We start from the raw sequence: 15,348 nt of genomic DNA, 5'->3' as shown, positions 1-15,348 counted from the left end.
TCAAGCACTCTGCACCTGACTGGCAAATGCGTAGTAATGTATTGCCTATACATTTCTTTCAGTGCTAAAGGATGCTGAAACTCAAACTGACATCACAGGCAGTGTTCTGAAGAGTTTTGAAGCTGATAACCAGGTCCTACGCACCGAGTTACAGGAGGTGAAGGGCTCTCTGGACACACTTCGGCTGTTGAAAGCTTCTTTGGAGCATGACAACACCCGTGTGCAATTTTACACGGGCCTACCAAGCTTCACAGTTCTGATTTCACTGTTCACACTTGTCGAAAGTAGTGTGCCACACAGCCCAAACAATGCTCTTGCGAAATTCCAAGAATTTGTACTCACACTAATGAGGCTGCGATTGGGAGTGGCCTTGCAGGACCTGGCGTCCATTGAAGCATTGACGGGGGTCTTCAATGACCGTAATTTCTGCCTCTGAAACTTGTACGGACTCTGAACGAAGTTTCAGACACCGATGCAGTAAGGACAAAAGCAGGAAATAAAGTTCATTTTTCTACCTGAATTTGTCTTTCAAAAGCGCTTTTTTAAGTCCTTAGAATCCCTTCTTGCGTTAATTGACCATATGTTTTCTCATGCACATAACGCATATGCTGTGCCCATTATGTTGAAGCAGGAAGCTTCCTAAAAATCCACTGTTTGCGCCAACAGAAACGAAACTGCTGGGAATAAAGTTCATCTTGCCCCCTACATTTGCCTTAAGCAACCATGTTTTTTGTAATGTAAATTACATGCCAAGCCACGCATGTCAAAGCAAGAATCTCCCAAAAGACCAGACATGTGCAGCACTGAAGGTAGGGATAACACTGCAACACAACACAAGCTGCTTCTAAATAGGAGAGCAGTGTCCCAATGTGCGAGCAGACTTCACCAAGACCGGCCATACAGGTGCAATGCGCAGCTTTAACCATGCCATCCTGCTTGACTAGAAGCCATGGCTCTAGTGGCTGAGGTGAAATCGCCTGAGAGTGGTTAACCTGCAAAAGGATGAAGTCGTTTATTTAACTGCTGGCTTTACGCACGCAGAAAACACAGGCCACCTAAACGCACACAAAGCAAGGCAAATTGCAGCATCAACAATGAGTGAAACTAATGTAGGTATCACCGCAACAGTACAGAAGCAAAACGCAATAATAATAATAATATCTGGGGTTTAACGTCCCAAAACCACGAGATGATTATGAGAGACGCCGTAGTGGAGGGCTCCGGAAATTTCGACCACCTGGGGTTCTTTAACAGAAGCAAAACGCAAGCAAGCATCTTTCATGCATGTAGTCCATTCTAGGCACACTTGCGCGGACACATGCAACATCCGCTACCTCGCTGGCAGCGACAATTTGTAGAACGCAATGCACTTAGGCAGGTGACGAGTATTCGCAAACCAAAAAGAAAAAGATGCCGCAGCAAGGTAATCGCTGGAAAGTGCAGTTACACTGTCACTGTTTCTAAAGCAGCAGCGCGATGGGAAATGACGTGTACAAGCAATTATTTTAGTATCGTTTTTCTTCTCCCTAAGCTCCGAAGAGAACTGTGTTACTTGACACTGTGCTGTGCAAAAAGGCACTCCTGGAATTTTCGCGTAGCGTCGTAGTGTAACGGTACAGAAGCGAAAATATGTAGGACCTCGCGCAGACACTTGTGAATGTTTCACGAGGTCTCGCTGCGCAGCGAAGCAAACTTCCAACATTAATCACACCACTGTCACACACATCGGCAAGCACTACCTGTTAGCGTTACAATGCGATCCAGAAATACAGTCAGCCTAGTCAAAGATTGTCTTACCTTGGTGCGCGCGATGTTTTGATCGCCGTGTCTTCGTAGCTGGGGCTCTTTGCACGAATCCGCTGGTCAGGTAATAATGCAACTCGAGATTTTTCGGCCTTCAGTTGTTCGTGGGTGATGAAACTTGTCGTGTGCACAAGGTAATCCTTGATGTCCGAAAGTTCTACTTTACGCACGAGCGCGAGATCGAACGACGTTTCTTTCGAAGTAAGCAAAAGTGGATCGACGCCACCGCAACGCTCCACTTTCTTAACGTAGCGGTTCTTCGCATTCGCCTCTAAATTCTGCGCGTACGAACTCAACTTTACTGAGGGGCCCGCATTCATGGTTGAAAAGCAATGGTGCTTTACTGCAACTCTTTTAAAGTAATGAAAAGGCAGAGATCACCAGCCGCGGAGCTGCAGAAACACCGTTTGTTCTCGTTGGCACCGTCCCCCCAAAAATATGGCGCTACCCTAGTGGCCAACCCAGGTCGTGCCCTTTCCGCTGCTGCAGCCGCCAGCCTGCTCTGCTATGACGTCACGTGAATACCAAGTATATACTACCTTTAGGTACCTAAAGGTAGCACATACAGTAACTCTAGCGAGAGCAGCCTCCGAGCATCGCGCGTGGCAGCCGCGAGAGGCGCTGGCCACTAAACGACTGAACGAAAAGGAGGAGAGAACAGGGAGAAAAAAAAAGCGAGGGAGTGGAAGTGCGTTCACGGCTGACGTTCGAGGTACTGTTGGTACTATCTTGTTTCTTGGTACACTGCCAGAGGTCGAGTGGAGAGGCAGTCGCATACAGCGTTGGTCGCAGGTTTGATTCCTGACCGGAACGTTGTTTTAAATGCGAAGCATTTCTTAGCGAACATCTGCGACATTGATATCTATCTATCTATCTAACCGCCTACGACATTGTGCTCTCCTGGCCGTTTCGTTAATCGGATGTATACCAAAATTGGTATGACCGTATTACGAACATAAATGACAGGTCATAACATGAACATCATGACACGCACGTCATGAACAGCATGATTTACATTCCACGGCCTTGGGGCTCTTGCGGCCGTTCCGTTAACTTCATATATACCAAAATTGGTATGGCGTGACAAGAGTTCATGACAAACATAATGACAGGTCCTAACGTGCAAATCATGACACGCATGTCATGTGCAGCATGATTTACATGACATGGTCTCGGGGCGCTAGCTGCCGTTTAAATAAATGGATATATACGACAACTGGTATGACGAGACATTTCTGTATGACGAACATAACTGACACGTGGTAACGTGACAATCATGACATGCAAGTCATGTACGACATGATTTACATGCCACGCTCATTGTGCGCTCGTGGCCGATTCGCTAGATTGATATACACCAAAATTAGTATTGCGCGATGTGACTGTATGAAGAACATGAATACCAGTTGGTAACATGAAAACCATGCATGATATGCTTGTCATGATTTACATGCCACGCTCATGGTGCGCCCGCGGCCGTTCCGCTAGATTGATATACACCAAAATTAGTATTGCGCGATGTGACTGTATAAAGAACATGAATACCAGTTGGTAACATGAAAACCATGACATGCTTGTCATGATTTACATGCCACGCTCATGGTGCGCCTGCGGCCGTTCCGCTAGATTGATATACACCAAAATTAGTATTGTGCGACGCGACTGTATGACGAACGTAAATGATAGGTGGTAACGTGAAAATCATGACAAGCAAGCTGTGTACGACATGATTTACATGCCAAGCTCATAATGCGCTCGCGGCCGTTTCGCTAGATTGATATATACTAAAATTGGTATTGCACGATGTGACTCTGTGAAGAACATGAACAACAGGTGGTAACATGTAAACCATGACATGCATGTCATGTATGTCATGATTTACATGCCACGCTCAGGGTGCATTCGCGGCCGTTTCGCTAGCTTGATACACACCAAAGCTGGTATTGCGCGACCCGACTGTATGACGAACATAAGTGACAGGTGGAAACATGAAAACCATGATATGCATGTCATGTATGGCATGGTTTACATGCCATACACGTAGTGCACTCGCGACCATTTCGCTCGTTTGATATATAACAAAATTGGTATTGCGCGATGTGACTGTATGACGAACACAAATGGCAGACCCTAACATGCGAATCATGTTATATGCATGCCATATACGGTATGATTTACATGACACTGTCATGGTGCGCTTCCGGCCGTTTTGTTAACTTGATATATACCAAAAAATGTATGGCTTGACACGAGTGCGCGATGAACATAAATGACAGGTCATTGTACATACCAGAATATACGTTTCATAAGCATGGTATATACCAGATTGTGCATGCATGCGTGCATGGCAAACACGCGATATATGGTGGACTAGATGTCATGGCATGAATGATTTCATTTGGCTCAAAGACAAACAAGGCGCTGTATGCAGCTCTTTGCTGGCGGCTTCGCATTACATCGATTCCCACAGTGCCTGGGATCTCCCGGATTTTCTTTCTTTTCTTTTTCTCTGCAAGACTTGTTGTTTGACCCGTCTTCTGCGTTGTTTGTTGCCACGGTCTGTTGATCTAATTAGGATTTCCCCTTCCAAGAAATGGCTACTTTAAACTTTGCTGCGTCAAAATAGAAAATAAATGAAAAAAAGAAATCCGGCATGCTGACGGCGTGGCGTCACACAAGTTATTGCGGAAAATTCATACGAATCTAAGAGACTAAGAATGATCTGGGTTGCAAAACGCTGGCACCAGAGAATGGAACTTACTCATAACAATAAAATACGCAGCAGAAAGCTGGTTACACGATCTCAATATATCGCTACTGTTGTGTAAGAACGATAACCGAAGCAGTCGATATCCCACTTCGACCTGTAGAATGAAGAAAAGAGCAAAAGAAAAAAAAAAGGAAAGGAAGAATGCGAAAAAGAAGAAATCTGGTGAGACAAAAGTTGTCCGCACGATCAATGAAGAATAATGTTTTGAAAGCCAACATAACTGGTTGGTGAAAATCGCGTGTGGTGACAATGTTATAGTCAGCAATAACATAAGCGAAATATTGTCGGCTATGCTTATCAGCCGGAAATTGGGTCGAATGCGTGGCTGTGTTCTTGTCTCTGCGTTGTTTAATTGAACTGGTTAAACAAAATTTTCGCTCTGTACTTCGAAAACTGCTTCAAGAGACGCTCAAATCTGAAAACTGCTTTGTTTGTGGCCGTCTTTAGTGCCGACCGAGTCCAAAGAGAGTCAAACGCGGCGCCACTCCGTCACCAACAGCTGACCCGCCGCGCCTCGGAACGAAACCGTCAGCCGCAGCGGCAGCGACATGGGCATCCCATAAACAAAACATGGATAGGAACGAGCGCTAAATGCGCACGAAAAGTCGGTTTTTAATGTTTTGCGGGCGCGAGGGGGACCTCCGAAGCAAGCCCGCATTGTGAATCATGAACGGTTTGAGTCTGTACCTGGATTTGTGTCGAAAAGTGTGCGAATCGGACCCCGAAGACCACAGTGCCTGGGCTGACATATATCGCCTGCTGTCCCTGCTGAGGCAGGCACTTGCGTGCAGTGTGTGTTCCAATCTCCTGGTCGTCCCGATGTCTTCTAGTACGTCCAAGTGTCGGCACGCAGTGTGCAAAGGATGTGTGGGCCAGACGATGCGGCTAAGCGCGCCATGCGTCGACTGCAACAACAACACGTCCGGTTTCACCGAGAACAAGCAGCTTCGAATTGTGCTTCAGTGCTACAAGAATATCTGCCGCTATCTGTGTGCGCCTAGGTTTCAGAGAAAGTGGGGTAGTCTGAATGGTGGTACAAATGTCACTTTCAGGGACATCGTCGTCGAAGGGTCGCGTCTGGCCGATAACTATCGGCACGCGGAGCCCACTTCGACGAGCTTACCGTCGACGTCGTCGTCCGCAGTGCCTTCCTTGGCAGCTTCGTCTTCGTTTTCCCCGTCTTTATCGTCACCGTGTGTAGCAGCAGCATCCACAACCGTAGTACCTACTCAAGCACCTCGTGTTGTGAATCGGACTTCGGCCGTGGCCGCGGCCGCAGTGACGAAAAGTGTGAGCGGTGACAGAGCGCGTCGCGCTGTGCTTCTCAATGGAGATGCAATGGCATTAGCGCACGATCGTGCCACCTCTGCGCCGTACAAGCTCATAAAGGTACCCGCAGGTAAGTGCCGTAACTTGAGAACAGCATGTTTATTAGCGAGGTACTCGAAAATATCGGTTGAAAAGCAACTGCACGGCTGTTACCCCTGTGCATTTTCGGAGCACATACCGCAGTTTAGCGATCGCTACCGCGCGCTGCTTCGTTTTTAAGCTGTCTGCTAACATTGTTGGAACGGCATTGCGCGTACCTTAATTGACATTGCAGCCGTCGAAGTGAACTGTTGCCCAGCCGTGAGTTTAAGTGCAGCGAATCGTGTAGTTTCAACGGTTTTCCCCGTTTTGACTGACGTGCGAAACACTACAACAATTCCGCGTTCTTTCGATCGTGCATGCGTAAAACTCTGTGTGCAAATGAGAAGTTGTTACTCGCTAAGCGGTTTCGATCGCTACTGGATGCGCTCGCTATTTCGTGTAATTGAGGGACGAATAGTTTGAATAGTACAGCTACCCCTGTTTCCAGGGCTGGCTGGTTTGAGTGCGGAAGCTTTCGCGACCTTTCACGCGGTGGCGCGCGTTACCACTCTGCATGTGCTTTGTAAAGTTGACGCTAGATGGCGACACCGTTCTACGTGGCGGGCCGTTTAAACTGTGAAACGAAGGCTCTAGGAGAAATCAGAGTGTGTAGTTCGTGTACAGCGGCTTAAAGCTACCCACGGATGTTTGCGAAAATAAAGATGTCACGTTTGTTTTATTTTCTACCGGCAACATAGTGCCATAACTGCGCATTGAGCCATGCACCCTGTAGGGAAGCAGAAATAGCGCCTTTTCGTCCATGTCTCTCGTCACAAATGACCACATCTTACAGAACGATAAACGCATTCTTGTATAGTAATCATCGAGTTTTGTTCATATTTCTCTCTCTGTTTTGTTTTTCGGCCATCGCATCCTATTGAGAACAGCTTAAATGTGCAGAAGGTTTACATTAGAGCAGCTTGTATTTATATATGTTGTATTTATCCTGCTGATATTTGCTATGTTTCCTTGTACTTTGTAAAATGCCCATGTTTTCGGTGAATTCATTCTTTTCTGATGTGTGTGTGTAAAATCATCATGTCCCAAAGTGGGTCCGTAAACTCTGCGATGTAAGGGGGCAGGCACCCAGTCAGTCTGTAGATCATAATAGCTTTCTTGGGCCTACGTCATTTTTTAAACGCTTTTCCCAAGGAAAATAAATTCGAATAATACGAACGTGCAGTTGCCAGGAGCAATAAAAAAGTGCGCGTAGCTTACGTTAAATTCGAGCCACCGAAGAGCGGGAAGTGTCGAGGGGCGTCTCTCTTCGGTGTCCTTTCGTGGTTGCTCGAATCAGCCGAACGATTCTTATCTAAGCATGGGAAGCCAGTTTGACCGCGAGCGCAGAGGACAGCCATCACCGCTCTTGAAGGGACACTAAAGAGAAACAATGAATTGGTTTAGATTGATAAAGTGTGCTCGGAGAACTCTTGTGTAGTTTATTTCACCACCATGGCACCATAGGTTTATTATTAGAGGAGAAAGCCAAGCTCAAAGTTTTATTTTCAAATTTCGCGCCGAACTTAGTAATTCGCGACGTAAAAGACTTCAAAGAGCATTTAACGTATTTTGGCGCCACTGGCTCGACGAAATTTCCACAAACTCGTTGTGTCAAGTCTCAGGCCCCCTCAGAGGACAACGTACTTCGATTTAACCGATTAGGAACTACGTATGCCCAAGCAGGCGCCGTCAAAAATATGTGACGTCACGGCAAATGGTGCGGGAATTCCAAGGTGGCGTCGCCACCTGTATTTTCTTTTTGCGCGTTTTCTCGCTTATTAAGCGTCTTCGCGCAGAAAGCGTGGTGTTTTTGGTATCGTGGAAGACTACTTTACTAATGCGAGAAAAAATTGTTTTGCTCTTTAGTGTCCCTTTAATTTTAGGTGCACGTTGAACAAGCACAGGCGGTCAAAATTATTCCGGAGTCCCCACTACAGCTTTCCGCTTAGGCATGGTGTTGTTCATCATGCCTTTAAATACAAGGAAGATGGCGGCACGCATGATACATTGTTCAGCTCATTACCGGGCGCCTTCCGACCGTGTATTTGTTTCGGGAGACAGTAGAGCAGATAAACAGGAGCTGTAATGAAGATAGAAAATGACGGAAATAGGTATGCGTAAATGCTGGACTGCAAACGATGCAATAATTGCTCTTTCCTTTCTCCTTTTCGTCTCGGTGGTTTGCGTCGTCGAATTTTCTTCTAAACATGCACCAACTAGCCCAACAGCAAGTTTTATTAATAATTGCTGATTAGGACTAACAGGCTACGGGGCCACATGTCGCCCTGCTTCAAAGAGGATGCCAGTAAGGGTCATCATTAGAGGCCGGATTTCTAGGAATTGAAAAAGCGCGTTGTAGGCGCCAAAAATGGACAGGTTGAACAACGTTTTAGGCCTCCAATATCGTAAATGTAGGCATAATAAATGTTTACATAAATGCAAATAATTTCGAGGGAAGACATGCGCGACCTCTATTTACGACAGGAAAATAAAAAAAATGTTATTGTTTCAGGTGGTACACAGGCGACAACAGTTGAACATAGCCGTGCAATTGTCCATATGTCACGCACGCTTTGCAGAATGCGATCTCCGCTTAGTCTGTAACATGGTGAGCATAGGCGTGCGCATGGGGGAGGGAGGGCAGCCCCCCCCCCTATTCACCTAAGAGGGGGGCACAAAGTCAGCCCCACACAATGACATAATAGGGAGGGGGGCGCTGCGACTCGGGGGGGGGGGGGGCGCAATGTGAGCGCCATACAGTGACATAATTGGGAGGGGGGGGGCGCTGAGACGAACCCCCCCCCCCTTCTGAAGGGGAACCCTGCGCACGCCTTTGATGGTGAGTCAAGTGTTCATTGTCGAATCAACGCACACCTCCGTGCTTTTCTTTTCGGCATGACTGAGAAGGGTAGGGCAAGAGCAGTTACCCATATCGCTAAAAGACCGGAAGGAGGGGGATTCTTGCTATTGGCCGGGTCGAATCGCGTAGAACCAGTTTCTCCGCTGGCGGTGAACACCTTAAGCAAATTGCAAACTAAACAAAAGCCGCGTGCACATCACATTTTTATTTGTTGCTTTTGCTCTTCACTCTCCCCTGACGGCTCTCCGCAATTTCGCAGTCGCTAACCGCTCGCGCCATGTCAGCACGGCGGCGCGTCCCATTTCACTGCTGTTAGCAGTTGTTTTCGGGAGTTGGTTGAACCCCATGGAGTTCCGAACAGTGAATGTTGCGCTGTAACATGAATAATGGGCTCAAACTGCACCGGGAGGCGAAACTTGACGTCGTATACTGTTCGTATAGTCGCCAGTTTTGAAAATAGGCGTTTATAGGCCCTTATAGGCATATAGGCCCGAACGCCAAAAATAGGCATTTGTAGGCACTATGAAAGCCCTATAAATGCCCTCCTTAGCCCCTAATTCATGCTCATATATGAAAGTGGCGCGATATGAACGCAAGGAACAAAATAGGCATTTGTCTAAAATCCGGTCTCTAGTCATCATCGTCAGCTGCTGCAACTTTTCTTGGCAATGAAGCGAGAGTACAGAGCCAAATTGCATTAGTGCCACCGTTTATCACTGCGATCCAACAATTGCGTCCATTTTTTTCCTGCTTTTAATATTTTTCGCTTTACTTGTAGCGCCTCTCTCCTTCTGTATTTCTTTCACCATTTCCCTTCCCTACGCAGTGTAGTGTGTCAGCGATTCGTATACGCCGGCTAAGTTCTCTGCCTTTCAATAAAGGGCTCTCTCTCTCTCTCTCTCACTATCTCATTTTCTGCAGAAAGCTATACTTGAAAATGATGTAGCGCACATTAGTGAGATATTTATATAGAGACTTTTTTTTTACTTTGTATGTTATCATTTCGCGCTTTTGCACGTCAATGTGCTGCACCTTTTATGTGTACTTCAAACGCTAAATGGCGCCTGTATCTTCGGGTGTCTTATGGCTCTTCCCTCTACTCGCATCGGAAACTTGCGACTTCACTCACACATGGCTGTATATAGACAAAGCGAGTGGTATGCAACGCTTATGCCGCACAGCCATCTCTTTCCACAGGGATACGAAACGCGCGCCGAACCGGGCTATTTGGCGTAGGAGGACATCTGCGCCCGCGTAGCTTTCCCTTCATTGCTTAGAAGAGTCGGGCGCGAGCATAAGAAGATTAGTCAATTGACAGCCAAGTGCCTCTGCCAAGATTACTTCAGTGTTCTGCTAGACTGTCGACCCGAAGGTCACGGGACCGAATACCGTCCGCGGCGGCCGCATTTCAATGGAGGCAAAATGCTAGAGGCCCGTGAGCTTAGATTTAGATGCACGTATCCGGAGCCCTCCACTACGGCTACCCTCATAATCATATTGTGGTTTTACGACATAAAACCACAACAATTATTATCATTATCATAACCAGTTTATGAGCAGCGAAATTCCGTTCCCTTTGGCCTGTAATGTACGATGTTACGCTCGCTCCTTCGCAGTGCTGGAGATCAGCCGATCCGGTTCGGATTCGACGTCGGCGCCGGAGGGCGGCAGTGATTCGGCTGCGGCGCCTCAGACGCCAACGACTGTTCTGCACTACCAGCAGCCAGTGACGGCAGCACGCCGGGGCTGTCGGTGTGGCGCGGCGAGCTTGAACCCTGGCAAGCTGACGTGCTGCGGTCAGCGGTGCCCTTGCTACGTGGCCGGAGCGAGCTGCAAGACGTGTCGCTGCAAGGGTTGCCGGAACCCCGTGGACAAGATCACCCAGCTCTGGGGCGAGGCGCTGCAAGTGGGCGGCCAGGCGGGAGTCGACGGCAAGCCGACGTCCGAGCCGCGGACACACGTGGTGCACATTGTGCAGGTTGACGAGTGACGCAACGCCGACGCGTGCCTGGACCATCGATGCATCATTGTGTTTCATCTCTTCATCGAAGCTACCAACCATGTGGGTCTACCCATCCGAGGACAACGTGAGCGTGTGCCTTCCTGGGGAAGTTCTTGTGCCGTGGTGGTAGACCTAGTGGGACTTCAGCATAGCAGCGACCGACTGGCTGAAGACTGCAGGCGGTTTTCGCCATCGGTCACTTTGTGGGCTCCATCAATTTTCGCTGTTCTCGAGCGCGTTGTTGGAATGCTGGTCGGCAGTCTTGGTTTCTGGTGTTGTACTACTGTCAAGTATTTAGGTATTTGGAGGTAGCCGTGACATGTGGATGTGATGGTTATGGAATAAGGCACCATGATTGCAGACTGCAAAAGAAGAAAGTTTGATGTGACGTTCATTGTTGCATTCACATTTTTACGGACATGAATTAATTTTCCCCTGAGACACAAATTTAAACACAAGTTAAAATAATGTTTGATCTATAACAAGGCCGAGATTTCTTTATGAAAATAGTCATTACTTCAAGCTTTAATTTTATTTAAGGATCTGCTATTTCTGTTTGTTCCCTGAGTGAAAAAAATTTGTGCTAGCTTTGGGCAGCTCCAGCTTCATAATATTCGTAACACTGATGCACGAGGAGTAGCAATGACCATATATTGTTACACAATAAGAACATTTTAAGTTTGTCAGATCTTGTTGCATTATATGCAATTTCTGTGTGCCTTGTAACTACCTACACGGCTACTCTGAATCCTGTCATTTGCAGTAATCGCTGCGTAACTGTACAGTCCATGGAAGGATTGCCTAGTATTAACCGCTTCTCTTTTTATTATAATGAGTTCCTACATGACAGACAGTCTGCATTCATGGTGCCTATCTTTCACACCTGTGTCATGTGTTTGAGGATGGTCCACCAAATCATGGTACTCCTGAGAGCCTCTTTATTCCAACTCCGGATTAAGCTCAGAATTTACTATGCTTGTCACAGTTAGCTGCTAGTCTGCAGTCAAATTACAGCTCAGATGCCTGCTGATCGAAGCAATAATTCCATTTTTCAGGCCACTTCGCAAAACAAATTATATTGTGCCAAAGGGAGTGTAAAGTTGATGAGACCGCTCTTGATCTGTCTGCTGTAAGCTATTAAGAAGTTCTCGTCGGTATTATGTATTGCACTGCTATGTAAAGGCCAAGGGGAAATGACTGCCTTGGAAAATACTGTGGACTTGAGCCATGCAGACCCCAACCATCCTTTTGGTGAAAATGCTTGGCAGCAGTTTTTAAAACTCAGCCCACAAGTGAGAACTACAGCTTAATGTTCCTGAGTTACCGTGCACTGTTCATTGTTTTAACCAGGTGTCTGTTGTGTTCAGATCTCGACATGCCTTACTTTAGGTGCAAGATGGGCCAAAAGTTTGGTAATGATTTAAAAACTATCAAACATTGTTAATGCTTTGCGTCATTATTTTTGTGGAGGGAAGCACTGCAAGGCTGTCAGTGCTGACCACTGATGACTGCCTGAGAACAAGATATCAACTTTCACTTCCACATAATTCATGTTTTATCATCACAAAGTATAGATGATGATTGAATACATTAACATTAATCCTTACTTGTTGCACTATGTTAGTATATCTCAGTTCAGTAGGCATTCATCATATCACTCAAACTTCAGCACTGCCAAGGAAGAAGACATTAGTATTTGGAATAATGCACTAGCTCTGACGGAGCTTGCTGTATGAACAAGTTTGTTATGCTCTAACCTAGACAGTAAAAATTAATGTAGCACTGACATTCAAAACAAAACCATTTCTCAGCTTATACTGTACAGTGTGCATGAATTAAAGTAATCTGGTTAACATCCCTGCATTTCCTTGAAAAATTTATGATTGACACCTCTAAAACTCACTTGCTAGAGGCATGGCAACACAGCACTTCAACTTCTTGCATTTTCTCGACAAATGACTTGAAAAAAAAAATGTTTTTGTAATAGGCTCTTTAGATAGATGTGAACATATTCAACAGAGATCTGTCTGGCTGGGTGAAAAATTTATACGAAAAATAATAAACTCTCCAGCCACTTTGCTAAAGTTAAACTTTAAAAGCTATAAAACTGACCCGACGTTTCGGGACCGATTCGGTCCCTTCCTCAGGGGTGACTGTTCGGCGGGCTCCGCCGAACAGCTTACAGCTTACAACAACAGCTTACAGCCTTAAAGCTTCAAGTGCATAACCAAAATTTGCAATGGGACCTCTTCAAGTATATTTGAATATTAATTCTGTCTTGACAAATATATATTGACTCAAGCCCTGGCATTTTTCCATCATTATTACCATAGCTCTCCCTAAAGTGAGACTGTGTTTATTCCTCTGCTTTATGTTGCCATGTGCTTGTGCAAGCTGTTAACAGAAGCAAAAAGCACAAGTGATTTCTATATTTCATGACTACTTTACATGCTGAGTCATCAATAAGAACGGCAAAAAAAAGAAAACAGTATTCCAGTCACTTTTCAGTACCACTTTCACGTCTTGTCAGTGTGTTTTACTGAGATTCTTACCTGATGATGCCACAAATTCTTTTAATGTAAGAGTATATTATGGTCATGTCCATAAGTTATACCTGGTATTTTTTATTTTGGGTAACAGCCACTTAAGTGTAGCTTTTTTGTTAAGAATGTGCAAAAAAGTTAAATGCCAGAAGCTCTCTATGCAAATCATACTTAGTTGTCAGTTTAGCAAGGTGACTGTATTCTTGTGGAGTACATTTGACCGAGAAGTCCTTAAAGTTTAGGTGGCTTGTGGCCTTACATAGAACAAAGATAATCTTTCGCTAAGAACACTGACATTGAATAGGTCACCTTTTAAATAACTTTTTTCTTTTTCATTCTTGCTTGGCAGACATTAAATAGACATTTGTCACGTGAGGGCGCTTGTTAGGAAGTACTGCTGGGACTTTTATTTAAATACAGCCTGCATAACAATCATATGCAAATGCTAATCGCAGGAGGAGCTCATACATTAACAATGGAACAGTTTGCAAATGTGGAAGTACTGTTAAAGGAATAGTGAATAAGAAATGAATACTAAGAGAACAATTCTTAGTCGTGTTAGCTTAACTTATTGATGTTTCACTCAAATGGAGCGTGCACTAGGTTTCAGCTGCACACTCTGGACATATCGCTCATTAGGGAAGTGCTGATTTTCGGAAAATGCTCAGATTAATGGTTATACCACCTGCAGATGCCTCTGTTCTTAGCGAACATGCCAAAACTGAGCACCATATTTGTCCTACTTTTGTCCCGCCTTGCACCTGTATTGCAACATGCCTCCATCAGGATGTATGACAATAACTTGCTTGAAAGCGAAATTTTGAATGAAATATCCACTGGCCGCACAGTTGAACACAGGTGTGAAATGAAATGTTCTAAGCAAGATGCAAGGTATGCAGAATGTAAATTTGGTTTTCTCGGTGCGAACTGCTTGCTCGGAACTTTACAGCTCTGTACAGTTATTGTTCTCGTCTGGTGTGTGTAAATACCTTGTAAATATATACATATTTCATATATGCAAATTTCACCCTAAACTATGGTGATATACCAGCGAAATATTTTTACAGAGATAAATAATAGTAAGGTTCAATAAAGGTCGCACATTATGGGCCAAAATGATGACTCTTACTGTGGCAGCACTAAGCTGTCTTCATTCTTTAGCCACGAGAGCGTTTTCAAATATTTATCTTCTTCCTGATAACTGCTGGACTGCCTGTGAAAGGTCTGTGGGGGAATGCAGAACCGTTTGAATTCTTAGATAGTGGCTGCCTTTTGTATGTGTACAACATTGAGATCTCTTCTGAATATTGTTCCTTCTTAGACACTGGTTTTTATTTCACTCTGCCGTTTTATATTCAATGCTGTGGTTATTCATTTCTGCCCGTTGCTGCTGCTGCTGCCGCTGCTGCTCATATGTGCTCAATAACGTACTGCTGCTTCTGTGGAACACAGTCAGAAAGCATGTGTGTTCTAGCCATTTGGTTATGTGGTCATTACTTTTCTGAATAGTTAAGCTCAGACAGAAAATTTAGCCACTGTAAACTGCACAAAGCAGTCACATGCAGTAGTATTCTCTTATAGAGTGGACAGACTTTTCAAGAGTTCAAGCACCTGGAGTTATCACATTTCATGTACAACCTACTGGTTTCATGGTTTCTCCACAGCATCCATGCATGAATGGCGCAGAATATAGTAAGAGTAATCATCAACTGATTAGTAACAGCACAGGAATTCAGTTGAATTCGCCGGCGTGTGGAAAAAGTTTCAGTAACTGTATACCTACCTGCAGCTTCAAGATCGCAGACGTGCATGACAAACAATCTTTGGCAAAAGTATATAGGTGCTATGGGCATAGAACCATCCTCCCGAAGCCTTACAGGTTGACGACGTGAATTTGTCCTCATTCTTCAGGGTGTTTGACTCGTGTTATCCACAGATATTACGGCAGCCGCTCCGTACT

General features: G+C 45.3%; 1 protein-coding gene across 1 annotated transcript; it reads left to right on the top strand.

The window, feature by feature from the left end:
- Nucleotides 1-5,121: 5,121 nt before the first annotated feature.
- LOC119386868 (E3 ubiquitin-protein ligase MSL2) lies at nucleotides 5,122-12,855 on the top strand. The gene is made up of 2 exons (XM_037654135.2): nucleotides 5,122-5,972; nucleotides 10,460-12,855. Exons 1-2 carry the CDS (start codon nucleotides 5,240-5,242, stop codon nucleotides 10,831-10,833), a joined length of 1,107 nt encoding a protein of 368 aa, XP_037510063.1. The 5' UTR covers nucleotides 5,122-5,239; the 3' UTR covers nucleotides 10,834-12,855.
- The last annotated feature ends 2,493 nt before the right edge of the window (nucleotides 12,856-15,348 follow it).

The sequence above is a fragment of the Rhipicephalus sanguineus genome, chromosome 3 (assembly GCF_013339695.2).
Source record: "Rhipicephalus sanguineus isolate Rsan-2018 chromosome 3, BIME_Rsan_1.4, whole genome shotgun sequence".
In the NCBI taxonomy this organism is placed as follows: Eukaryota; Metazoa; Arthropoda; class Arachnida; order Ixodida; family Ixodidae; genus Rhipicephalus; species Rhipicephalus sanguineus.
This window is presented reverse-complemented; position numbering and strand designations above follow the sequence as displayed.